Raw genomic sequence first — 27,281 nt, forward strand, 5'->3', positions numbered from 1 at the left:
TCTCCTTCTCTAGGTCTCTCTGCCTCTCCCCCACTGACCTCTCTCTCTCTCTCTCTTAAAATAAATAAACTTAAAAAAAAATCAAAGACATATAGTCCCAGCTCTCTCCTCCTCATGGGCTATCACATTTGCTTTCCTAATATTCTTCCAAAGATACTTCCTGTGTGTGTGTGTGTGTGTACATTTTATGTAAAATGGCATTTTTGATTAGGAGTTTTCTGTCTTATATTTTCGCATGCATAGAAACCATAAACTGTTCTGTGTGAAATGTCTTAAAAATCATAACAACTGTTTAAAAATATCCTGATTTCCTTTCTCTAAACCACCACATTTAATGAAATGCACTCAGTTGCCTGACTCGTATGTCAGAGCAACTCTGTCAGTTCTAAAATGCTGCCCTAGTCTCAGAATTCACTTTACTATTATTATCTGATTCCAAGCACTTAAGGTTCTCCAGAATTCCAATGAAAATATTACCAGGATTCAAAATAGGAAAAAAAAAATGCTAGCAACAGTCCGTCTTTAATTAAAATTGTCCCTTCACTAGCAGATTCTTTGCTTTCCTTTAGTTGTGCTGGGTGTTTGAGAGCTTACCAGTGACATAACAGTTCAGATTGCCAGCGGTTAATTATCAGTACTGTGAATGTGTTCATGGAAGTTCTGATGAACGTTTAATCTTTCAGCAATGGCGTTCGGTACTGTTCTAGTAGGCAGAGAAAGCCACAGCAGATGGTTCCGGCTTGTGAACAGCAGGTAGAAAGCTGTAGAGTGGACTCAGATGAAGGAGGGGTTCGGACACCAGCCAGAAGAACTCAGATTTAATGTTGCTGTCAACAGGAAACTGCTGAAGGTTTCTGAGATTATACTCTAAAAGTATGTTCCCGCTCTGGATTGGAGGAACATTGAGTGGCAGGGGATCAGGAATTAGAATGGCCAATTCTAATTGGCTCTAGTAAAATTCAGATTTGGGGTGACGGAGCCTTAGGCTTCTGTGGCAGCATAAAAATGTGGACATTTGGATAGAAAAACAGACAGGACTTGGTGACTAAGCAGAAATGGAGAAGAGGGAGAGAGATGAGTCAATGATGACACCACGATTCTGAACATGGCTTGGAAAGTGGTAGCACACAGGCAGTAGGAAGTCACAAGGAGGGAATTTGGCTTTTTTGTAAGGAACCTGATAAATTTGGCTCCAGACAGGGTGAATTGGAGCCAAAAGTTTGGTGGAAAGTTGAAGATGTGTAACTAAGGCACAAGTCAAAGGATAGGATTGAAGATTTTATATATATGTAAAATATGTATATGTGTGTATATATATGTGTGTGTGTGTGTATGTATTTTTTAATAGAATATTTCAAATACATCAGACATAGACCAAACAGTAAAAAACCCCATCATCACCTGGCTTCAATAATGATCAGGTCTTAGCCAACCTTGTTTTATCCAGACTCTCCACCCCGTATTATTCTGAAGCATATTCCAGACATGGAGAGACAGATTTAAAAGTATGAAGTACAGGGGCACCTGGCTGGCTCAGTCGGTAGAACATGTGATTCTTGATCTCGGGATGTGGGTTCAAGCCCCAGGTCAGGTGTACAGATTATGTAATAAAAAAGAAAAGTATGAAGCACAGAAAACATAGGTTTGGAAAGACCGCAGAGAAGTTTAAAGGACACCCTCTCATCTTACAAATGAGCAACACTAAAGATTAGAGATGGTAATGAATTTCCACTAGTTTAAAAAAAAAAAATACAACTGTGGAGCTATAACTGGAACCCAGTTCTCTGCAAACAGTTTTGTCAACTTTTCATCTTTGAGATGAAATGAGAAAAATAAGGATGACATGTGAATTCTTCAGAAAGCTAAAATTCAAAACATTACTGTTGGCAAACATTTTACAAATTACTCTTTGTAAACATATTTATAAAGTTAACGTTTGTCTTGTATTCACTTCATTTGTAATTCTGTCAAATAACACCACGGGTGCCATACATCCTAAACAGAATGAGAACATAGGCCCTCACACTAACAGTGCAACAAGAAAACTGCTTACTTAATTATCGTTTGTTGGTGTTCATACCGTGGCCCTCCAGCCTCCGGGGGGGTCACTGTAAGCATGCCTTGGAGACAACAAAAGGGTCCTATCTGTCTGGAGTCGGTTTACTTTTGGCTGTCAGGAAAGTCACCTTGAATGACACATCACTTCTCAGACCATGCCTCCCTACATTTGTAGAGCAAACTTTGTGTTGATTGTGGTGAGCAGAAAATATAACAAGGCAGTAAGAGGTGTATATAAATTCCATAGAAGGATGCAAGCTGAGTAACATTCAGCCTGCACCAAAAAAAAAAAAAAAAGTTTTTATCAGAAAATACGACAGTTCATGGGTCCAACTTAGATTTAACTTTTTACTTAATCAGTGTGAGTCATAGTTTAAATATCTGGCAATGTTCTTTGCGAAGATGTGATGAAGCCAAAAAAAAACCCAAAAAAACAAAAAACAAAAACAAAACTTTGGCTTTTTTTTTTTTTTTAATCTGATTAAATCCTCATGATGAGCCTGCGAGTTAGGTACTCTTTCCCCCACCACTGTCTCACTCACCTGCTGCCTTGAAGGAAGTGAGAATTTCAAAGAGGGTGGTCTATTGCCCAATGCGATAAAACAGTTCAAAATGAGAGCAGGCAGAACATAAGAAGGCAACTGAAGGACGCATGAATAGAAGTGGGAACAGAAGCCAGTCAACTTCCAACTCATTGGAAGCCAATGAGGCTGACCAGTGGGGTTACATTATAGCCCAACACTATTTATTTTTGTTTAAATATAGTCTTCTAGGGGTGCTTGGCTGGCTCAAGTGGTACAGCATGTGACTCTTGATCTTGGGGTTGTGAGTTCAATCCCGTCGAATGTAGAGATTACTTAAAAAAAAGATGTTAGTGCCCACTGGTGATGGTTTAAAAAGTTGAAGATTTAAATACATATAATCTTCTAAAAATACTGATTTGCAAAGCTCTCATCTCTCTATACTGCTTTTATTTATACATTTATACACAAGTTTGAGACTACTGAAAAAGTGCCCTTTCTCTATTGTTATCAACACTTTTAAGGCCCCTTTTATATGTTGAGCATGGTGGTGCTGCTTGGATTTCAGCCTCCCAATGCACCGGCTACAGCACCGTGGGACCTTAATGGTTGCCTCATCCTTGAAATCAGACATACTTACCACTCAACAGTTAGCAAACATAGAATCAGGATAGAGAAAGCCAGAGTCTTGAGGGTCACATTCTTTGGGGAACCTCTGACCTCGTACTTTCCTTTGGGTGGGGATATTAAGAAACTACCTACTGAGGGACTCTAGTTAGTTCCATAAATCTCTGCCACGCCCCTTTGGGGAGGATGTTTAGGATATAAAGCTTAAGTGTCAATATTTATGTAACATACTACCTAAATCCTGCAAGTAAACTGAAACTAACAGTTTTTAAAGAAATGAAAGAACTGATGTATCAAAGCAAAACACCTATCCTTCGTTCCATTATTTAATATTATCAATTGAATTAGCAAACTGACATTAACATAAAACTGTAATTGCAATGCAGCATTAACATAACTTGATATTATTTTGATAAGCAGCCCATAATAAGTATAACATTGTGGAATGTTACATGTTAAGCCAAATGGTGGAAAGAGCCTAAATGTCCATCAACTGATGAATGGATAAAGATGTGGTTTATATATATAATGGAATACTACCTGGCAATGAGAAAGAATGAAATCCGGCCATTTGCAGCAACGTGAATGGAACTGGAGGGTATTATGCTAAGTGAAATAAGTCAGTCAGAGAAAGACAGATATCATGTTTTCACTCATATGTAGATCTTGAAGACAATGGGGGAAGGGAAGGGGAAAAAATAGTTACAAACAGAGAGGGAGGGAGGCAAACCATAAGAGACTCTTAAATACAGAGAACAAACTGAGGGTGGATGGGGTACAGGGGAAAGGGGAAAGTGGGTGATGGGCATTGAGGAGGGCACTTGTTGGGATGAGCACTGGGTGTTATATGTAAGCCAATTTGACAGTAAGTTATATTAAAAAAAAATGTTTACCAAGCTGAAGGGAAAACCACTGAGAATAAAACATATTTCACACTGATCTTTTAAAGAAGCACCAATCAGGGGCGCCTGGGTGGCTCAGTCGGTTAAGCGGCCGACTTCGGCTCAGGTCATGATCTCGCGGTCTGTGAGTTCAAGCCCCGCATTGGGCTCTGTGCTGACAGCTCAGAGCCTGGAGCCTGTTTCGGATTCTGTGTCTCCCTCTCTCTGACCCTCCCCCGTTCATGCTCTGTCTCTCTCTGTCTCAAAAATAAATAAATGTTAAAAAAAAAAAAATTAAAAAAAAAAAAAAAAAAGAAGCACCAATCATTTCTTCCAGTTTCCATCATTTACTTTCTTCCTAACGTTCATTTATTCAACAATAACCCAAGTGCCAATGTGCCCGCAGCGCACTGGGGACACTAAACGAAACTATCACCATTCTGAGTCTGACTGCTCGCTGTGCAGGTGTCCGGCTCTGACAGCAGCTCCAAGAGTATTGGGGGGAAAAAAAAGGCTTTGTCTAGACAGAAAAAATTTTATTTTATTTAGCAATTCATTTTCCGATTTTTTTTTTAATTTATGAGAGCTAAAGGGAAATAAATATAATACGGTGGTATAAATCTGATACTCAATTTAAAAAAATTTAAATTATGTTAAATTTTTTTTGCTTCATGTACATGTCCCATTGATTCAAACCATACAGTAATAAGATACAGAAATTTCATGGACAACATACACAATAAAAAATTGTTCAGTGGTATAACAAGTCATTTTTGAGAATTACTTTTATCATGTTTTCTAATAATGTCCATAAGATTAGCACCTGTAACCAGATCATTCTGTGTCTGTTTATCTTTCTGTTGTTCCTTTCTTTTCTGGTCATGAAGGTAAGGGGAGTTTAGTAACTGTGGGGGAAGAATGGATCCTGTGGGTTTTACTCTTTTTGCAATATCCCAGAAGAGTCTTTTTGAATTGTTATTGATGAAAGTAATCGCTGTTCCATTTTGACCTAATCTCCCCACTCTTCCAACCTGAAATGAAATGCAAAGGACATTTTCAAAATGTTCATATAAAACCTTAATGTCTCTTGCAAGAAAATTAAGATTAGTATTTAAAGAGGCTTTACTAAGATTAACGTTCATCATTCCCATAGCACTTTTTGTATTGTACATCTCAATGTATTTTGTGAAATCAATTTAGGTAGACTGCCACCAGCATCTTTTTAATGAAATAGCTCAAACAGAAAATACGAAAGTGATCACATATAATACCAGTAAGGATTGTTTGTGAACCCTGTGTTTCAGTTCCGGTATCTTGTGAGGGGGTGGCCAATGACATGAAGATGTTTCTTACTGTGGATAGGGGTAAGGTAAAAACTTTCTGAAAGCTACTGCTTTTAGAGCAAGAGGACTCTTTAGAGTACTTCAGTGCCTTGAAATGTGAGATTTAAGTGAACTCATTTTTGCATAAAGTTCTCATTTTGATAAAATTAAATGAACACAAAATTGTGATGGAAATACATGATAAGGAACAAAATTTACTTGTCTCCAAATATACTGAGAAACTCTTCAGAAGAAGGGGGTAAATACACAGTCATGGTCAATTTCTGCTCCTTAACTGAAATGTAGAACAAAGTCTATATTCAGAGTATTTAAATGATTAGATTGTTGCTGCCAATATATAGGACATTTTTAACGTTGTAAAAACAAAACAAAACATGGCCATCTATGGAATGAGACTGGGCACAAGAGAAGAAATGTTGCTTTATTTATGTTACTGAATTTTTCCAATAAAACTAAAAACTAATATAAAATATAGCTGCACTCACGTACTGGAAGAGAAGATTTGTGAATCATGTATCTGATAAGGATCTTCTAGAATATATAAATACCTTTTACAACTCAATAATAAAAGGACAACCCAATTAAAAAATAGGCAAAGAATTTAAAGCTATTTCTCCAAAGAAGATACACAAAGGGCCAGCAAGTACATGAAATGATATTCATTAGTCATTAGGGAAATGCAAATCAAAAGCACAAGGAGATATCACTTTATACCCATTAGCATGGTTATACTTAAAAACATAAATAACATAGGTGTTGATAAAGATGTGGAGAAACTGGAACCCTCATATATTGCTGGTGAGAATGTAAAATCATGAGGCCACATTGGAAAAGAGTCTAGCAGTTCCTCAACATGTTACACACAAATTTACTATATGACCCAGCAATTCCATTCCTAGGTGTGTCCCCAACAGAAATGAAAATGAACATATGTTGGCAAGGATGTACAGAAAGAGTAATACCAGTACACTGTTGGTTGGAATGCAAATTGGTGTAGCCTCTGTGGGAAGCAGCATGGAGTTTCCTCAAAACATTGAAAATAGAATTACCATATGATCTAGTAATTCCACTACTGGGTATTTACCCAAAGAGCAGGAAAATACTAATTCAAAAAGATAATATGCACTCCAATGCTTATTGCAGCACTATTTAAATTTTTTTTAACATCTATTTATTTTTGAAAGACAGAGACAGAGACAGAGCATGAGTGGGGGAGGGGCAGAGAGAGAGAGGGAGACACAGAATCTGACGCAGGCTCCAGGTTCTGAGCTGTCAGCACAGAGCCCAATGCGGGGCTCAAACCCACAAACCTTGAGATCATGACCTGAGCTGAAGCCAGACACTTAACTGACTGAGCCCCCCAGGCACCCCTGCAGCATTATTTACAATAGCCAAATTATGGAAGTAGTCCAAATGTTCATCCATACATGATACATGAATGGATAAAGAAGATGGGGGGGGGGGGGGGGGGGTGTGTGTGTGTGTGTGTGTGTGTGTGTGTGTGTGTGTGTGTATATATATAATGGAATATTATTCAGTCATAAAAAAGACTGAAATCTTGTCATTTGCAACAACATGGACCTAGAGAGTATAATGCTAAATGAAATAAGTCAGAGAAAGACAAATACCATGTGAGTTCACTCATATGTGTAATTTAAGAAACAAAACAAATGAACAAAGAAAAAAGGAGATAAACCAAAAAACAAACTTTTAACCATAGAGAACAAACTGATGGTTACCAGAGCGGGGAAGGGAAAGGGTAAAATAAATGAAGGGAATTAAGAGTACACTTATCATGATGAGCACTGACTAAAGTACAGAATTGTTGAATTACTATATTGTATACCTGAAACTAATATAACACTGTATGTTAACTAGACTGGTATTAAAATAAAAGAAATGAAAACCTACATCCACATAAAAACTTGTACATGGGGCGCCTGGGTGGTTTAGTTGGTTAAGTGTCCGAGTTCAGCTCAGGTCATGATCTCATGGCTTGTGAGTTCAAGCCCCACGTCAGGCTCTGTGCTGACAGCTCAGAGCCTGGAGCCTGCTTCAGATTCTGTCTCCATCTCTCCCTCTCTGCCCCTCCCCTGCTCGTGCACTGTCTCTCTCTCAAATATAAATAAACATTAAAAAATTAAAAAAAAAACTTGTACATGGATACACACAGCATTATTCATAGCAAACAGAAAGTAGAAACATGCTAAATGTCTAGCAACTAATGAACAAAGAAAGGCAGTATATCTTTGGAATATAATGTAGCAATAAAAAATGTACAGATACATGCTACAACTTGAGTGAAACTTGAAAACACTGTGATAAGTGAAAAAAGGCAGAGAAGAGTACATACCTATGATTCCATTTATAGGAAATGTCTAGAAGAGATACATCTATAAAGACAGGCATAGAGTAGTGGTTGCTTAAGGTGTGTGTGTGTGTGTGTGTGTGTGTGTGTGTGTGTGTGTTTGTGTGTGTGTGTGTGTGTGTGAGAGAGAGAGAGAGAGAGAGAGAGAGAAGGAATGGGGAATGACTGCTGAAGGGACAGGTATGGGGTTTCTTTTCAGGATAAAAATATTCTAAAATTGACTGTAGTAATGGCTGCACAACAATATGAATATGCTAAAAACCAGTAAATTGACTTTCAAGTGGTGAGTTGTATAGCATGGGAGTTCTATCAATTGAGACATAATTTATTCTGAGATATTTTATACTGTAACATAAGCTGTTCAAGAACATAACTGCAATACTCTCTAGACTCTAAAAGCTGACTCAACAAATTCCAAATTATGTGCCCAGAAGTCCCTGCCCCCTAAGTTAAAAGCAAACACTTGGGAATACCTACTATAATTTAAAATACACATATCCTTAAAAAACAATAATAAAAATAGAATAAAATAAAATAAAATACACATTCCTTTGACCTAGCAAGTCTCCTCCAAGTCTATTTTATAAATATACTGCATGAGAGAAACAACTGTATAGATGGATGTTCACTGCAGCATTATTTAACAACAGAATATTGGAAATATTTGATTATCCATCAAACTGTAAAGGATTTATTGAATTATGGTAATCCATACAATACACTACCATGTAGCAATGAAAATAGATCAAGCCCAATTGAAAGCAAGTAAAAACATTGGAAGAGTTTAGAACAGTGCCTGGCCATATAGTAAGCACTCCATACATATCAATATTTTTTTTTTTTTTTTTTTAATTTTTTTTTTCAACGTTTTTTATTTATTTTTGGGACAGAGAGAGAGACAGAGCATGAATGGGGGAGGGGCAGAGAGAGAGAGGGAGACACAGAATCGGAAACAGGCTCCAGGCTCCGAGCCATCAGCCCAGAGCCTGACACGGGGCTCGAACTCACAGACCGCGAGATCGTGACCTGGCTGAAGTCGGACGCTTAACCGACTGCGCCACCCAGGCGCCCCCATATCAATATTTTTTAAATGGTACCTATTATGTGTGCTAATAAGGAAAGATGCCTAAGATATATTTAATAAAGAAAGCAAGGCATAGAACAGTTGGAGGAATGTGGTCCCATTTACGTAATAAGCGTAACATGGTACGCATATACGTGTGTACTTGTGCATAAACATGCATTTTATAATTTCTGCACCATTAACTGTTGTAACCACTCAAAAATAGGAGGGTTACCTTACAGAGACTTATTTTTCACTTTATATCTTATTTGTATTATTTCTTATTGTGTATATGTACCGTTCAATTACTGAAGCAAACAAACAAAACATACCCAGATATAAGAACTAGAAAAGCAGAAGGATATGGGGCCATTCTGAGTAGAGGTTAGAAACTCTACATACTCAACACCCCCTGAGGCCATTGCTCAGGGTACACTGTGAATGTGAACGATAACTCATGAATAACTGAGAGCAATAGGGTTGACTTTGGGATAGCAAGAAAAAGTTGTATAATTGTAATCAGCATGCTCTATTTAAGAAGCAGAGAAGCTTCTTAAGTATTTTAGTATTTTTAGAAAATTATTAAAAATTCAAAAGAAAATAAACTTCATTTATTTGAACAATCAACTCCTGTGTAATACTCAATTCCCTGATGCACAGGTAAATGAGGTGGGACCAAAGGGAGAGAAAGAGAGAGAGAGGCACTGCTATATTACTAAGTCTGAGTAAAAATAAAAGCAACAATGCATTAAAGGCACTAAAAGCGTTTCAGTGGGTGATCCAAGTAAATGTGGCATTCAGAGGTAATTCTAAGAACATTACAGAAAGGCTTTACTTGAAAAGTCTGTAAGTGATGCCGGAGAAGGAAGACAGGTAGCAGTCAGTGAGATAACACGACGCTAAGAGAAAGCTCTATTTCTGCTAGAAAGAAGAGCCTGCTGTTATCTTTGGCAGCAAAATAAACAAAACTTTAATAGGCGAAAGACTAGAACAAATAAGGATATGAAGAAGAGATGAAGACAAGATTCCTAAAAAAACAAATACTTTAACGGATCAATTTTATTTCGGCCAGATAGACCAATTTAAAACAAAGCCTTTTCTTCCCCCTGATTATAAACGCTATTTAATATGCTCGCTAAGTAAGAAATAGAAAGGAAATTAAAAACAAAAACAAGGGGCGCCTGGGTGGCGCAGTCGGTTAAGCGTCCGACTTCAGCCAGGTCACGATCTCACGGTCCGTGAGTTCGAGCCCCGCGTCAGGCTCTGGGCTGATGGCTCAGAGCCTGGAGCCTGTTTCCGATTCTGTGTCTCCCTCTCTCTCTGCCCCTCCCCGGTTCATGCTCTGTCTCTCTCTGTCCCAAAAATAAATTAAAAAAAAAAAAAAAAAAAAAAAAAAGTTGAAAAAACAAAAACAAAAACCACTACTTAAAATTTTATTAAACTGATATTTTAGGTTATTTCCAATTGTTTAGAAAAAAAATTTTTTAATGTTTATTTTTGAGAGAGAGACAGAGTGTGAGCGGCATAGGGCCAGAGAGAGAGGGAGACACAGAAGCTGAAGCAGACTCCAGGCTCAGACCTGCCAGCACAGGGCCCAAGGCAGGGCTCAAACTCAAGAATCATGAGATCATGACCTGAGCCGAAGTCGGACGCTTAACTGACTGAGCCACCCAGGCGCCCCTCCAATTATTTTTTTAATCCATTTTAGGCACACATAGAGTTTTTAAAAACGAAATTTAGCTTATATACATGTATGTTTTAAAAACAAAACTATACGAAGTTTATAAAATCTTTTTAGGTCTATGATAAAACTCATTTTTTCTTTTTTAGAATACTGTCTCACTTTTTTTCATTTATTTTATTTTGAGAGAGAGAGCAAGCAAGCAGGGGAATGGGGCAGAAGGGGGGACAGAGAGAGAGAGAGAAAGAGAGAGAGAGAGAAAGAGAGAGAGAGAATCTTAAGTCCTGACTCAGGGCTTGATCCCACAACCCTGGGATCGTGACCTGAGCCAAAATCAAGAGTCAGATGCTCAACCAAGCCACTCAGGCACCCCAAAACTTTTTATTTTTTAGTTACCACTCTATTGATAATGCCTTGCCCAAGAGAACTCAGGGAGGAAACATAAAATCTCTTTACCTGATGCACGTACTCATCCATACTTGAAGGCATATCGAAATTGACAACCAGCCTGACACTGATCAAGTCCAGGCCTCGTCCCAGGACTCCGGTGCTCACCACAACTTCATAGTCTCCTTCAAGTAATCCCTTCCCCGAAAAGCAACAAACTTCATTATTCAGAATTTATCTTATGTGGTTTTATCTAATTCAGATACCTTTTCTTCTTTTAATACTTTCTTCAACATTGTTGTTGCAGTATCTTTTCAGTAAGTAAAGGTCTTAGAATACCTGAGAAATCTGTGTGGTTTAAATTCTTCCCAACCACCCCCTGCCCAACCCCATCAAATGTTTTCTCTTCATGTACTCAAGCAAACCCTTTCCAAGGGTGAACTACTGCTCTGCCCCCGTCTAAACTGACCTGATTTCAGAAATGGTAGATTCTGAATTAGTAATCTATTTAGCAGATAACCCTATAGGGAACAGGCTTATTGCTCCCAAGACACAGAAGCCTGAGCAAGAGGAACAATTAGCTGACAGTCACTGCTTGCCTGAAGTTCTTGAAGTCATTAAAAAAAGGTCGCTTTAAAAACCAGCTGGTAATAGGGGGTCCCTTGAAAACAGAATGCTGAGTGCCAAACCTTCAAAATGTTTTTCCTTTCTGTTTGTGACTTCTCCGAATGTATAGACACACTTTTTAGACCAGTGATTTTCTGCACTGCCTCACTCAGCAGATCTGCTCCCAGCTTGCAGTCCACAAATACTAACACTGGAGGCTTGAAGAGTTTCCTATCCTGAAAAACGAAAAACATATGTCTAAAATTACTCATACAACATAATTTACAATGGGAAGTTTTTCTGAAAGCATTAGTATAAGCTAGTTATCGACAGGCTTATAGAGGAAAAATGAGTGTTAAAATGAATGTTTTTTAAATATGCACAAACAGAAGCACAACAGTCTACTGCTGTTCATATTTCTCCAATACTTCATTAATATTGCAAAAATAATTTTAAAATTTTGAGTGCAATTTAAAATTTTAAATACTGTTCATAAGTAAATACAAACATATTTAACTTAATACCTTATTTATAAGTAACTGTGCAACACATATCACCCACTTAACAAATTTCTGCTTAAACAAGTTACCGCTAAAAGATTCTATTTCCCAAGGACAGAATGATCAAGAAAGAACTTGTCTTTAACCCGATATATAAAACTACTAAAAATTTTTCAAACAAAAAATATTACTAAAGAATAGTCTTGATATTTAAACATCTTTCTATAATAGGGGGGAAAAAAGGGCAATTCTGCATCCATACAGTAAGCTTATATAAATAAATATTTATCTGATCCCACAGAATTGAGGTAAAGCAATTTAGTTATTAAGTATCTATACTAAATTCCCCAAAGGCTGCATCTAAAAATCACAATCTTAAGGACTGTGAAAAATGCAAACACAATCTACAAAACAGGGTTGCGCAACTACTCACATTTAAGATTTCAAACAATTTTTTCTTTTTGGCTGGTTCTTCTACCCACAAAATAATCTGGCGCACACTGGAACAAGGCAGGTTCTTTTCCCCAGTGATAATTCTCACAGGATTATGCAGAAGCTGGCTTCCTAGTTGTTCTATGCTAGCTGGAATTGTAGCTGAAACCAAAATGGTCTGACAATCATTAGGAACGTTTTCCAAAATGTCAAGCACTTGCTGTTGAAAGCCCATCTTTAACATGGTATCAGCCTAAAATAAAATCATTTTAAAGTTAGTCCTACTGGACATTAAAACCCTGGGCCACCCAAGGGAAAAACTGAAATGATTATGAACATGAAAAATTAAAAACTTTTACACAGAAGAATATACCACAATGTCAAAAGGTAAAGGATAAATTGGGAAAATACATATTTATATAAAATTATACATTGGGTAATTACAGGTTTTCAATGATATACAAGGTTTTTATGGCATTAACAGTGGCAAAAAAATGTATATATCCTAAACATCCACCAATAGGGGATTTAGTAAATAAATTATGGTAGATCCACATAATACAACCCTCTGCTATCATTAATTATGACTGGAAAGCCTTTTATTAAGTGATAATGAATCACTGCTAGCAGGAAAAAAGCAAAGTACAGAACACTATGTATAACATGATACCAGTTGTGTATACACTCAAGAAACTCAATTGTTGACTCTGGGGAGAAGGCTTGCAGGCTGTAGAAGGGGGTGCAATTTAATTCTTCATTTTATAGCTTCTTGCAAAGTTGTTTTTTTTTTTAACCATGGATGCATATTTATAATAAAATATTAAATAAGTAAAAACATTTACTGTTGGGGGCTTCCACTTCAGTATATACTCCTGTGTTGCCGGTCTTTAAAAACAATTTATGTATTACTAAGCAAACAGAAGGAAAAATATTAAGTTAAAGCTGCTTCAAAATAATAAAGATTAAGGCTATCTTGACTTTTAAATACAATCTAGCTATCTATAATTTTGAAAAATAAGTTATTTAACTATTTTAGAGTATTTAGACTAAGGCATTGTATTTTTAAGCGTCCACTAACATACTATTAAAGTATGAACACACATTTTAATATTCACTCTGTGACATTTAAAAATCTAAAATAATCATGATGGTCTGGGTTTGAACCTGACTCTACCTATGACCTTAAATTAACCAAGGTAACGAATGGCTGTAAGCCTCAGTTTTTCCTTTTACAAATGGGAATGATAATGGCAGCTACCCTATAAGGCTGCTATGAGCATTAATGAGGATATATTATGAGCATAAAATATATAAAACACTTGGGACCACGTTCACAGCATGGTAAGTCTCAATGTTTCAATTTACTATGAGACACAGAGCACGCGCACACCCATGCTATGTCTTGCAAATATCCCCTGCTTTTCTTCAATAATCCCACTAAGCCCCCCTCATCTCAGGAGATGGCCTTGCTTCCCCTGGTTCAGAAAATAGAGAGGCCATCAGAAATAAATTCGCTCAGTTTCTCTTCTCATCCAAGCTGCCCTGCATCTAATCTGTTTACACTAACACACCCCCAAATCCAGCTACTTCTTTCCAGCTCACATTTGTGAGACTCCTCCTCATCCTGTCACCCCCACACCAGAAGCCATCTACCTCAAGCATCCAGAATCTTCTAGAACATCAATCAGATCTGTTACTCCTCTGCTTAAACCCTCCAGTAATTTCCCATCACATGTAGAATAAAATCCAATTGTTAAGCACAGTCTTCCAGTTTTCATCCTCATCCACTTCTCTGACTTCATCGCCTACCATTCCCCCATCTCACGTCCCACGACCCTGCCGCACCAGCCTTCTATCCCCAACTACCCCATGATCACTCCCACATCAGCTCCTGAACACTAGCTGGAGACTGATGGAAGCAGTCTTTCCTCCAGATGGATTTTTGTGTGGCTGGCTCCTTTTTGTTCACATTTCAGCATCAAAGTCACTCAGAGAGCCCTCCTCCCATACCAAATTGAGAAAACCCCTGTTGTCTCTGTCACACTACCTGTGCACATACATCTGTCAGAGCTTATCTCACTTTCCATTGTATCCTCAAAACCAAGGACAGTGTCTAGCATGTAAAAAGCCCCAAAAATGCATCTGATAAACAAACAAGCATTCATCAAGTCTAAGCACTGAAAAAGCACTGTCAGGCAGTTCACTAGTCAGTGTGTCCCAAATCTCCCTAAAGAATCACCCAGAATGAGTTTTTAAATATTCCTGGACTCCAACTCAGACCTACTGAGTCAGCATATCCAAATAAGAGGTCTGGTCATTTATTACATTTGCTGAGTACACTGGGTAATTCTTACCATTAGGGAAACTTGGGCAAACACTGTGCTTGATTACTGGGATAAACCAAGGAACATAAAAGAAATTATAAAGTCTACATATATAAAGTCTGCTCAACAGAGCAGAGAGGAAAGAAGGCCTGAAGTCTATCTAGGGGACTGACAGAAGGTTCCAGAGCCACGGACACATAAAGGAAGAGCAGGTGGATGGGGTGGGAGAGAATTCTAGGCCAAAGAATAGGTAGGAAGACAGAGCAGATTTTCTAATTCCAAAAGAATTATCTTAGTTTTCATGCCTTTTCCTTTATCTTCATCATCCTCTTAGAACAGAGACCTCTCTTTTCAGGGATATTACTTGTTCTCACTTCCTTCCTGGTCTCTCAAACTACACCATGTTTACAGACTCATCTTCAAACTCCATAAGCAGACACTTGGCCCCAGTCCTTGTCCCTCTCCAACCTTCCTCCCTTAGAGAAACCAGTGTGTCTCATGGACGCTAATGCACATTTCTCATATCCACACAGCATTTCATCCATCATTCACAAGAAATTCAACATTTCTAAAACCAAACTCAAATATTATTGCCAAGCTCCAACTCTTACCCACTTGCCCTTTACTTAAAATTAGAGGCACAACCAGCATTTATAGAGTCACGTCAACCACCTTCTTCTCCATCCTCTCTCATATTCAGTCATCAGAAGATTCATGAATGATTTACAGTGGTTCTCAGATGTCCTCATGACTCCCACTGCCTCCGCCCTGTCCCTGACCCTACTCACCTCTTGTCTGGGTTGCTAGCCACTCTGTCCCACAGATTCTTTCTTCTTTAATTTCTCTTGCACGGAGCAGCAGAATAACCTTGCTCAACCACCACTTTCCACTTGTGACACCCCAACTCAATAATTTTGAAAGCCTCATTGTTTCCCACATCAAATCCAAGATCTTCCTCCTCCCTTTCAAGGCCCTCTATAATTTGACCCCACCCTAACTACCCAACTTTACTTCCTATTATTTCTCAGGAAGAATGCTTCAAGCTGGTTGGTCTCTCAGTGCATGCACTTGGCCTTTCTGCCTCTGCCTATGTTAGCTTCTTCACCTGGAATACTGGATACATTCTCAAGTTTTCTAAATCCTTTTCCATCTGTGGACGACCAGGTCAAATCCCATTACCTCGGAGAGGCCATTTTTTACAGTGCCAATTCACACAATCTCTTATTTCTTTCTCTTGACCTTAATTGCACTGAAAAATTAGCATATCATACATAGTCCTGTTTTTTTTTTACTAACAGCTTATATCAGGTGTCAGCAAACTAAGGCTCTTGGGACAAACTCAGACCTCTGTGTGTTTCTGTAAACAGTTTTATGCGAACACAGTCATACCCATTTATTTACCTGTCTATGGTTGTACTGAACAGTTTCAACAGAGACCAAGTGGCCCCTGAAGCCTTAAATATTTACTATCTGGTCCTTTACGGCACGAGTTTGCCATTCCCTGGCCTACATTACACACTTTAGTACTTTGTATTTCAGTATATATGATAATGCTCTTGCTTAATTTCAAGTGTATATGTCTTTTTCTCCAATAAGGTTTCAGTACTTTGTAGGCCTGAATAGTATTTAAAACTTCTTTGTGATTCCATCCAAACTCATCTAGAGCTGGTCAATCTACATATAGGTCAGAGAGGAAAGAAGACCTAAAGTCTATCTGGGGGACTGATGGAAGGTTTCAGAGCCAAGGACTCTGAATAGCACTTCTATGCTGACTTCAGTTTCAGTACATGACCAATTATGTTGTTTACCAGCTCATTTCCTTAAATGCTGAGGAGCTGGGACAGAGGCTGCACATAACAAGCACTCAGTATAGGTTTGCTGAATGAATACTCCTTTTGTATTCTGAGCATAGCACTGAGGTGTCCTGTGAAACCCTATTAATTGGCAAAGATGGAAATGTCGTGAAGGGAAGCAAACAGGAATGGAAATTAACTTTAAAATCAATGTGATGATCCGTTTCTCAGGCTCATAAGATGGCAAGAACTTAACAACATGGGCTTATCAACAATGGGAAGCCCATTCATACTTGCAGGGTGGCAGTAAGTCTGATGATAATCCAATGCAATAAATCAGTTGAACCAAAAGGCACACCAGGAAAATGCTGACCTAGCAGCACCTTTTAAAGGACTGAGTAACAGTTCACAATAGCCAAGGTATGGAAACAACTTAAGTGTCCATCGGCAGATGAATGGATAAAGAAAATCTGGTGTATGTATACACAATGGACTATTATTCAGACTTAAACTTCTTACATTTTTAGTAACATGGATGGACCCGGAGGGCATTAAAGTAAGCTAGACAGAAAAAGACAAATACTGTATGATAGTACTTATATGTGCAATTTAAAAAAGTTCAACATGGGGCGCCTGGGTGGCTCAGTCGGTTAAGCGGCCGACTTCGGCCCAGGTCATGATCTTGCGGTCCGTGAGTTTGAGCCCCCCATCGGGCTCTGTGCTGACAGCTCAGAGCCTGGAGCCTGTTTCAGATTGTCTCCCTCTCTCTGACCCTCCCCCGGTCATGCTTTGTCTCTCTCTGTCTCAAAAATAAATAAACATTAAAAAAAAAATAATAAATAAATAAAAAAGTTCAACATAAGAAAATAAAAGTCAAATTCATAGAAAGTAGTAGAAAAATGATTGCCAGGGGCTAGAGAGTGGGTGAAACAGGAAGAGGTTTAGGATAAAAGGGTAAAAACTTTTGGTTATAAAACAGGTAAGGTCTGACATGCACAATGTGGTTACCACAGTTGATTAACACTATACTGTATAACTGAAATTTGCTAAGGGAGTAGAACTTAAGTATTCTCACTGGAAAAAAAAAGGTAAATATATAAGGGAAAAAAACAGAAAAAAAAAATAATAAAGGACTGAATAACATTATTTTACATTTTTACAGGACTTTTCAGTCTATGAGACATTTTCACAATGTCTGGAAGATTAAATGACTTGCCCAGCATCCCATAGTAGGTAGAGTAAAGGCTCAAATCCCAGTCTTGCGGTCTCATCCAGGTGTTCTTTCCACACCCCCTGGCACCCTACTGCTACTTACTGGGCCCCACAGAAGGCAGGCCAGGTTGCCATCACTGGTCAGCACTTGGACCCCACATCTGTGACCCCTGCTGGGCCTCTGCTCTGTTACTGCTGTTGGGACGTGTGTGAAGGCAGAAGTGCAATGCCCTGCAGGCAGAACCGGCACATGTCCAGCCTGGGCTGACACATGGTTTTGTGTCCTCATGCTTGTTCACATGGTGGAATATCAGCAGATACTAACATATTTATTTTATCTTGTAAGCAAACCAAAAATATAAAAATGCTTATCTGCTCTATGTACCACTGAAAATCACAACCACAAATGCCTATGACCACGTAGAAAAAAATACAAAAGGTCATCCAATTAAGCATTCTCAGCTACTTCCAAAATCCCTGTTAATAGTTATTTGCCACTGATCCATTTGTTTTTGTAGACAAATGATAGCCAGTGTCAAGTGTTTAAAAAACTTATCACTGAGAATACAGTAGCTGTTGGATTTGTGTTTTCTGTCAATTAGGAAAAGACAGCTAATTTTATTTATTAATGTGGTTTAATTTCAGTGCACTATACCTTAGGGTAGTTGCAATGCTACACAGGAACTAGCTTAAGAATGACCACTGCAATTAGGGGCTCCTGGGTGGCTCAGTCGGTTAAGCGTCTGACTTCGGCTCAGGTCACGATCTCGCGGTTTGTTGAGCTAGAGCCCCATGTGGAGCTCTGTGCTGACAGCTGAGAGCCTGGAGCCTGCTTTGGATTCTGTGTCTCCCTCTCTCTCTGCCCTTCCCTCACTTGAGTGTGCATACGCTCTCTCTCTCTCTCTCAAGAAAAATTTTTTAATTAAAAAAAAAAAGAATGACCACTGCAATTTTTAAAAATCCCTAATTTTTTTTTCCTTTGGGGAGAAAATGCCTGAACACACAGTGAGATTATATAACTATAATGTATTTTTCATAAACTATATAAAATTATGTAACTAATGTTCTAAGTAACACTACTTACTTCATCTACTACTACAATTTTTATACCACGGAGTTCTACAGAGCTCTGTTTTATTATATCCAGAAGTCGCCCAGGAGTTGCAATGATAACCTGAATAAATGAGAAAAAGATAATAAATTAGATAATATTCCTTCCTTCCTTTATTCATTCTTTCTATGTATACTTACTGGGTGGCTAATATGTGCCAGTCACTGAGGTTAGGTACTCAGAATCAATGATGATTAAGTCAGACGTAGTCTCTGCTCTCATGAAACTTGTAACAAACACAAAGGAAGGATCAGATAAATACTCATGAGGTCAGTATGGTATGCAATAAACGGAGGCATCTGTCCAGTCCTCGCTAACATATAAGCTAAACCCTAACACAGAAGTAGTGAGAGCTAGCAAGGAGGACCAGGTGGAAGGAAAACATCCAAGAAACTTCCAAGGCCACAGAGGCTTCCGCGAGGTAAAAAAGGGGAAGAAAGACTTGGATGAAGCTTGAAAGTAGGCAGAGACCAGACCAGGAAGGGCTCTGCAGGCAGGCTGACCGCTATTTGCCTCCGTAAACAAGTGCAAATCCCTAAACCCCTTTGGGCCTGCTATTTCGTTTTAAATTAAAAGGTTGGGCACAATGATTTCTAAAGTTGCTCAAGGCTCTTAACAGTTTTATAATAGTTGAAGGAGTAGTTAAAAGTAGGCGCTGTTTAGTCAAACTTCAGTAGGAGTCTTAGCTATAGCACTTAATAAATGGCGTGAGCCTCTGTTCTCACATTCATAAAATGGAAATGATAATTATTATAAAGATTAAATGAGACGGTGCCTGGCGAAAAGTCGAGTTACAAATGATCTAATAAATTCAATTGTATTCCACTTTTCAAGGACACAGCAACACAACGGCAAGCTCACAGAGAATGATAAAATTTCAAGGTTGTAAGGATCTGTATCCAGAGAGCTATAGAGCTCTGCTTGGTTTCTTCAGAAATACTGTAAGCATTTAAATCCATTTCAATTATTTTGAACTGAGTTCATCCCTTCTATTCCTCTCCCACTTTCCCGCATTCTGCCAGTTTGGAAGTTAGAAACTTTTTTTTTTCCCATTCTTCTAGCGCTTCCCTTGAATTTTAACAAATATTTGTAATTTAATAAAATCTAAAATTAATTGACATATGTACCTTTTTCTTGAACAATCAAGGGCAATTGATTTACACCAATCACAACCTTTCTGCACTTATATGCTACATTTGGCCAGTATTTTCCTTCTTTTTCTTTTTTTTAAACTCACAAATTGTTCACGACTACTTTTTATTTGGTCAATATTTGTTTACACTTATCCATATGCTTAGTATTGTCTTTGCTCGCCATTCTTTCTTTGATCCTAAACCTTCCTTTCCAGAATCAGATTCTTTGTATGTGGAATATCTTAGTTTAATGATCCTTTAGATACTCTATTGGTAATAAACTCTCTCAGCTTTGTTCATCTGAAAAGGTGGCTATTTTGCCCTGGCTTTTGAAAGATCACTTTGTTGGACAGATTTTTTTCTTGAAATGTTTATTTATTTTTAGGAGAAACAGAGAGAAGGAGAGAGAACAAGCAGGGGAGGGGCAGAGAGAGAGGGAGACCAAGGATCGGAAGCAGGCTCTGCGCTGACAGCAGAGAGCCTGATGCAGGGCTGAAACCCCTGAACAGTGAGATCATGACCTGAACCAAAGTCAGATGCTTAACCAACTGAGCCACCCAGGTGCCCCTTGACAGACACATTTTCTCAGAGAGCATCTGTGAAAGACACAGCCCAGCATAGGGAGTGGGAGAGATAGGAGGGTGAGAAGGGGCCTCCATAGAAAGGTGGCCCTGCACAGGGTGTTGGTGGTCTCAGGGGGTGAAGAGGGCGCAGGGTGGAGCCTAGTAAGAAGGCATCACTCTGTGGCAGTGGACAGAGATGAGGACAGGCAAGGGGTTACATAGAGGAGGATTGGTCAAGTAAACAAATATATAGAAGATAATGGGTAGCAAGTTTCTCACTGCCAGGGTTACAAACACGGAGACAGAAAACCCCAAAACAAATCTTGTTGTGTTTAATTAGAGTTGGAAGTATCGACATGAACTCATGGTCTCCGATAAATACAGATGCAGAATACCCAATTATGGAGTGATTCCCTCTCTCTATTCACTAAGAGGTCCTAGAAGCAATGATAACTCAATAGCAAAAGCCAACAGCAATGAGCCCAACCTAGAGCCCAGGTCTTGGTTTCTAAATACTATCCTGTAGCAAAAGGAATCATGGCAACTTGGAGAAAAGCATGATTCCAGGGCTGAGGCAAGGAAAGAACAATGGAAGCATGAACATCTTCTTCAGACAGAAAGAAACAAAGTGCTCAAAGAATGATGGGGATATAATAAAAGGACACAGAAGCCAACTTGACGGTGATTCCACTGCTCAAATTGGGGACTACTGGAGAATCAAAATAAATAATGGTAATAACAGATTATAATCCTTTCTTTTTTAATTCATTTTTTTTATTTTAGAGAGAGAGAGAAAGAGAGCAGAGGAGAGGGGTAGAGGGAGAGAAAGAAGCTTTTTTTTTTTAATGTTCATCTATTTTTGAGAAAGAGAGAGAGAGAGCAAGCACACATGCCAGTGGGGGAGGGGCAGAGAGAGAGGAGGACAGAGGATCCGAAGTGAGGTGGGCTCTGTGCTGACAGCAGTGAGCCTGATGTGGGGCTCAAACTCAAAAACTGTGAGATCATGACCTGAGCCGAAATCAAGAGTTGGATGTTCAACCGACTAAGCCACCCAGGTGCCCCCAGATTATAATCCTTTAAATGAAATAGGAAATCATGAGTCTATACTGATATAAGTATATACATATAATATATACATATTATATATATATTACATTATATACATTATATGTATGTATGTATATATATACATATATACATTATATATATATATTACATATATATATATGTATATATTATATGTATATACTTATATATTATGTAAGTATATATATGTATATATTATATGTATATATATATATAAAGAATAAGCTTGAAATGTGGTAAAGCACAAGAAATTTACAGTATGAAAATACTCCTCAAAATACAAAGGGAAAAATAAAACTTCACAGTTACTTTACAGGTAATATCACCAGTAAAAGGACAAACTGACATTATGTATCATCTACAAGGATGTAATGAAAAAAACAAAGCATCTCTTCTATGATATTCCTTTCAAACATGCGTAACTTGAATCTAAGCAATTGAGGGGCCTTCTTCAAACTAAGCAGTTCATAATCCTTTAAGTGTCAAGATCATGAAAAAAAAAAAAAAAAGCAAAGACTGAAGAACTCTTCCAAACTGAAGGAGATGAAAGAGACATGACAACTAGATGCAAAATATGATTCTGAACTGGATTCTTGTGCTATTAGGAAAAAAAAAAAAAAGGTGATGGGACAATTAGTAAAACACGAATGGGGTCTGAAGAGTAGATGGCAGCAACATTAATTCCTGATGCATTCCAGTGTATCCATGTTAATTTCCTGATTCTATAACTGTATTGTGGTTACATGGGATAACCTCCTTCTCTGTAGGAATCACACTCTAGGGGCACCTGGCTGGCTCAATCAGTAAAGCATCCTACTCTTGATCTCAGGGTTGTGAAAGCCCCATGTTGGGCACAGAGCCTACTTAAAAAACAAAAAAGGAAATCACACTTTATAGTAGCTATGGATCCTTAGATAAATCCCATCTTTCTGAGATTCAACTTCTCAAACATAGAAGATGGGATATGCCAACCCACCTTCAAGAGCAAATGTGAAAACTGAATAGGATAATGCAGGTGAAAACATCCAACAGGATTTGGCATATGACAGACACTCAATAAATTGTGTCCCTTTCTGATAGAAACAAACTTAAGGGGCACCTGGGCAGCTCAGTCGGTTTAATGTCTTGATTTTAGCTCAGGTCAAGATCTCCTGGTTCACGGGTTCAAGCCCCGCATCCGACTCTAAACTCATAGTGTGGAGCCTGCTTGGGATTCTCTCCCCCACCCCCCGCCGCCCCTCCCCTGCTCCCTCTCTCTCTTTCAAAAATAAATAAATAAACATTAAAAACAGTAAAAGATTTATTAAAAAAAAAAAACTTAAAAAAATTAAGGCTTGCTTGGAATTTAAAGGCTAACCTAAGGGCACCTGGGTGGCTCAGACAGTTAAGTGTCCGACTCTTGGTTTCAGCTCAAGTCATGATCTCACAGTTCATGAGGTCCAGCCCTGCACTGGGCTCTTCACTGGCAGCACAGAGCCTGCTTGGGATCCTCTCTCTCCCTCTCTCTCTTGCCAGCCACCCCCTCAAAATAAATAAAGTTAAAAAAAAGGTTTAACCTAAAATCACATTCCTTAAGGGCAAAAAAATAAATAAATAAATAAACAGAACAACAACTAGCTCCCATATTGCTTACAATGCTTTTCAAAGGCATTTTACCAAATCGGTGCTCACCTTAACATGTTGTCGCAAACGATAAAGCTGTGGAGGTAAGGGTAAGCCCCCTACCAGAAGCACAGTTTTCATGCATGGCAGACCACTCATCAATTCTTTAGCTTGGCTCTCTATCTGAATGGCTAATTCTCTTGTTGGCGTAAGAATGAGTGCAGATGGAGTTTTGCTCTGCAGAGATGGGAAAAACAAGTCTAAAAGCACTGGCAATTAATTCCTGCAGATGTGGACTAAATCTTCAACGTGATTCTAGGAACGGTCCAACCCAACTGGATATGAACCCTCCTGCCTTCTGTTCACTGCAGATGTTCTCTCCAAAAACCGTTGCAAATTGAACCCATTTCTATCGCTTCTCGGCCTTTTGGCTAAGATCAAGTGTAAATTGAACCCATTTCTTATAAAACACAGACATACAATGAAAAATCAAAACTGGGGCCAGGGAGGAGCACCCACAATAACCAAGGTGGGAAAACCGAAAGTTTGCTCCCAGTCAAATGGACTCTGCAATCTCCAGCCATGCTCCTCTGAAGAGAAAACCATGAAGATCTGGTTAAAGTTTGGCATCCCACCCTTGGCTCTCCTATGGATTCACTTACTGTTACAAATGTCCTATTTCCTGCACTATAGCTCTGTTTTGGACATCCAGTGAGTTTTACCTATATTTTAAACATGAGGTGCTTTCTTTTATTTTTTCCTTACATTATCTTCTACAATTCTTAGTTTTCCAAATTTTCCTCCTTTACCTCTCCTCTCTTTGCCTACATTTTGCACTGGTTTCCCTTCCTGCCCTACTCCAGACCCCACAAATTCAATAGTACTTGGTAAACATTGTGGTTAAAGTAATTATGTGTGTGGGGGAGGGTGCTTTATACACTATAAACTCACAAGTAAAGTAAGGCAGCATTATTTTAAGATGAACCACGAATCACATTTAAGGGTAGCTTTTGAACTCTACGATAGCGTTCTAACTTTGGTATAAATCAGTTTTTTCAAAACACAAAATCCAAGGAGGCTAAATGGACACAAAAATTGCAGGTCACCCAGTCAGCAGCATTTCTTTCCCCAGAGCAAAAGTTTACTTCTTGAATAGAAAATCTGTTGAAGATATTTTGTAAGGAAGGCAATTTTTAAGACCTTCAAGGAAAAGATCTTTGGTCCAATCTAATAAAAGGAAAATTCCCTAAAATTATGTTCTTCATACAAACTACCATCAGAAGCAAAATCACTAAGAGCACTAACGACTAAGATTATAGTTCAGTTTGCAGCTTTAATGTAATTAAGGCTGAAACTTGGTATATACCTGACTTGCTTCTGAGAGTAACACATGTGAACTCTTACCTCACATAAAGCTCGAGTGATAACAGGAAGAAGAAAAGCGGCTGTTTTTCCTGAGCCAGTATCCGCACTGGCCAGAATGTCTCTTCCCAGGAGTCCTACAGGAATCATCTGCATTTGGATGGGGGTTGGAACTTCATAGCCCGATTTCTTCAAGTTGAGATTTAAGGCCTCAGGGAAACCACAATGCTCGAAGTCAATAATAGGTCTGGTGACATCTTGCCCTTGAACTACAATTCCTAGCTGCCGTTTAAGATTTTCAATCTGGTCTTCCTGAAGGTTCAAAATAAAGGGGTGCTCTTTATAGACATAAAAAGCATTAAGTGGAGCCTCGGGCTCAGAATCAGCTTTCTGAGGACTGCTGAGTTTTAATCTCTCTTCCTTTTCCTTTACTTGTAGAAGATGTTTGGCTTTACACTCCAAACTACACACATCTTCGTCTGTCTTATCGCAGATATACTCTCCGTAACGACCACAAACAACACAGACAGGTTCTCCAGGTTCTGCCCAGCGCTGTGTTTTGGAAAATGACTTTACAGGCTCTTCAGAAAGATCGCTATCCTTTGCGTCCTGCTCAGGTCCAACCAAACAAACCTCAGCCAACTGGCCAGCTGTGCTGGGGAAAGGGCATGGTTCTGTGCTGGGCCTGTCTGACGTCGTGGCTTCTTTTGTAACTAAAGCATCAGTTGAATCATCTCTGCCTTCATCCAGCTGAAGGTCTTCTGCATCTGATTTAATTTTCTTAGCTGCACAACTTTTGCTGTCATCATTAGCATTCCTCTTGATTTTTAGAGATCTTGGAACAAACATCCTCTGATATTCTGTTGAGGAAATTATATAATGAGATTTATTTAACCCTCAATGAAGAATAAAATTCACATATAAAGTATGGTTATCTTGCAGTCAGCCTAGTGTCCCTGGGCTTTGCCTGAAAGGAATAGAAGAAGGCATCATGACACTTCTTAGAGCAAGCTTTTCTGCCATTCATCAATTTCCTCTGGTGAAAACAAACAGACAGCCCTTTTCCTTACACATGGGAGTGGTGAAACTTTGCACACTGCTCAGCACAGCCTTGTGCATACTGCCTGCTTCTGTTTACTGGCTACTTGCACATTGAAATTCCAAATATTACAGAAATTCTGGAGTAAATCCTTTTATTACGTTTTCACAAAACAGGAGAAACACTTCACAGCTGGAATCTCGAAAATCAAAACCACAAGGCACAGAGAAAAAATGCTATTTTGATGTAATAAGTAACCCGTATGTATTGCTATGTTCCACAGTGCTTAGCGCTTCAAGACCTGTTAACCTGATCTTCACAAGCTTGGAAAGTAGGTTAGCACCACCGCCCCCCCCCCCGGACATATATAGATATTTATTATGCTGTATTATGTATTCTATTATAATTTTTCACATGAGGAAACTTGGCCAGCTAGAGATTAAGTGGCTTGTCCAAGCTCACACCATTCTCAAGTGTTAGAACCCAGGCATTCTGGCTCCAGAGTGCAAGCTCTCAACCACTGCTATGCCGATCTCCACCAAAAATGTTTTTGCAAAATGACTGTGGGCTGTGAAACAAGGCTTTTAACCTAATTTTGAGCCTATTAAATATACTAAAACACCTTTCTCAAAAAAAATTCTTAGGATAAGTTACCAGATTCAATTTTTCCAGAAAAATTCCAACAAAAATGCAACTGAAGGTCTAGAATTACTATCCCAAGTCTCCGCGAATGTCAAGGAGGTGGGGAGAGGGACGGCTCTGGGTCGGCAGGGAAGAGCTTGGAACTCAAGGTCCTCAAATGGCGAAACGGAACCGGCTCCGGCAGGGCGCGGGGAGCGGCGCGGCTTCCCAGTCGCCGGATCCCTCCCGGGGCGCGCTCCCAGACCCTCCCCTCGGGCGTTGCCCCTCACCCCCGCCCCGCAGCCCCGCACCCAAAGGCGCACGCACGTCACGGCGCTGCTAGGAGACGGGGAGGGCGGGGCGCAGGATTCCGGCCGGAGGCCCGGGACCCCGCGACTGCAAGGGTGGGAGGGGGACTGTGTACGGGGTGGGGGGTATCCTACCGCCGCGGCCTAGCGCCCCGCGTCCCAGAGGCAAGGGAGCACGACGGGAAGGAGGGCCGAGCGGCCGGGGCCCGCGGCACGCTCACTCGCGCAGGCCTGGGGCGCGTCCGCTCCCGCTCGGGGCCGCCTTCCCCCTCCAGGCGCTGGGCCCAGTTTCCTGCTGACAAGCCTGGACCCGCTCGGCCACACTACGGTTAGGAAAGGCCGTGCGGAGCGCAGAATCCACTTCTCCGGGTTTTGGAAGGAGGCCGCGGCGCGCCTTAGCGCGGCGGGGAAGGCGGGGCTACCGCGGGAGGCGGAGCTTGGCTTGTAGCTGAGGGGGGCGGGAGGAACGAGGGAGGGGCGGGGACTGGGAAGTTCCGCGCCTTTCCTTGCCCTTCCCGGTTCCCGGCTGCTGGTAAACTTCGGAGCGTGGCTGGAGCTGGCCAAGTTCTGCAGGGCGGGGCGGGTTTGGGGATCCTCTTGGAAGAATTTACGTAATCGAGTGGGTCAGGACTGGTGAAAAACAGACCGCCCGGAAAGACT

The 27,281-nt window shown here is 39.7% G+C and overlaps 1 protein-coding gene across 3 annotated transcripts; it reads right to left on the reverse strand.

The window, feature by feature from the left end:
* Positions 1 to 4,398: 4,398 nt before the first annotated feature.
* On the reverse strand, positions 4,399 to 27,033 carry DDX59 (DEAD-box helicase 59). 3 transcript variants are annotated; one of them, XM_060644051.3, is made up of 8 exons: positions 26,757 to 27,033; positions 24,696 to 25,513; positions 23,361 to 23,528; positions 18,881 to 18,970; positions 12,469 to 12,645; positions 11,619 to 11,771; positions 10,999 to 11,127; positions 4,399 to 5,118 (listed from the first exon to the last, which is right to left on the reverse strand). In XM_060644051.3, the coding sequence occupies exons 2-8, from the start codon at positions 25,500 to 25,502 to the stop codon at positions 4,855 to 4,857; spliced, it is 1,788 nt and encodes a 595-aa protein (XP_060500034.2). In that variant the 5' UTR covers positions 25,503 to 25,513; positions 26,757 to 27,033; the 3' UTR covers positions 4,399 to 4,854. The 3 variants fall into 3 exon arrangements, with proteins under 3 accessions (XP_060500034.2, XP_060500032.2, XP_060500033.2); XM_060644049.3 differs by having other exon boundaries at positions 12,469 to 12,720; XM_060644050.3 differs by lacking the exon at positions 26,757 to 27,033 and adding an exon at positions 26,347 to 26,702 and having other exon boundaries at positions 12,469 to 12,720.
* Positions 27,034 to 27,281: the final 248 nt, after the last annotated feature.

Source organism: Panthera onca, chromosome F1 (genome assembly GCF_046562875.1).
Source record: "Panthera onca isolate mPanOnc1 chromosome F1, mPanOnc1 haplotype 2, whole genome shotgun sequence".
NCBI lineage: Eukaryota > Metazoa > Chordata > Mammalia > Carnivora > Felidae > Panthera > Panthera onca.

Excerpts from the sequence above, each read along its gene's own strand:
- DDX59 (XM_060644049.3), bottom strand. The coding sequence starts at position 25,502 with ATGTTTGTTCCAAGATCTCTAAAAATCAAGAGGAATGCTAATGATGAC. Across the intron at positions 12,721-18,880 it reads AAATTGTAGTAGTAGATGAA|GCTGATACCATGTTAAAGAT; the intron begins GTAAGTAGTGTT and ends ATTTTATTTTAG. Across the intron at positions 11,772-12,468 it reads AATTGTTTGAAATCTTAAAT|GATAGGAAACTCTTCAAGCC; the intron begins GTGAGTAGTTGC and ends TTCGTTTTTCAG.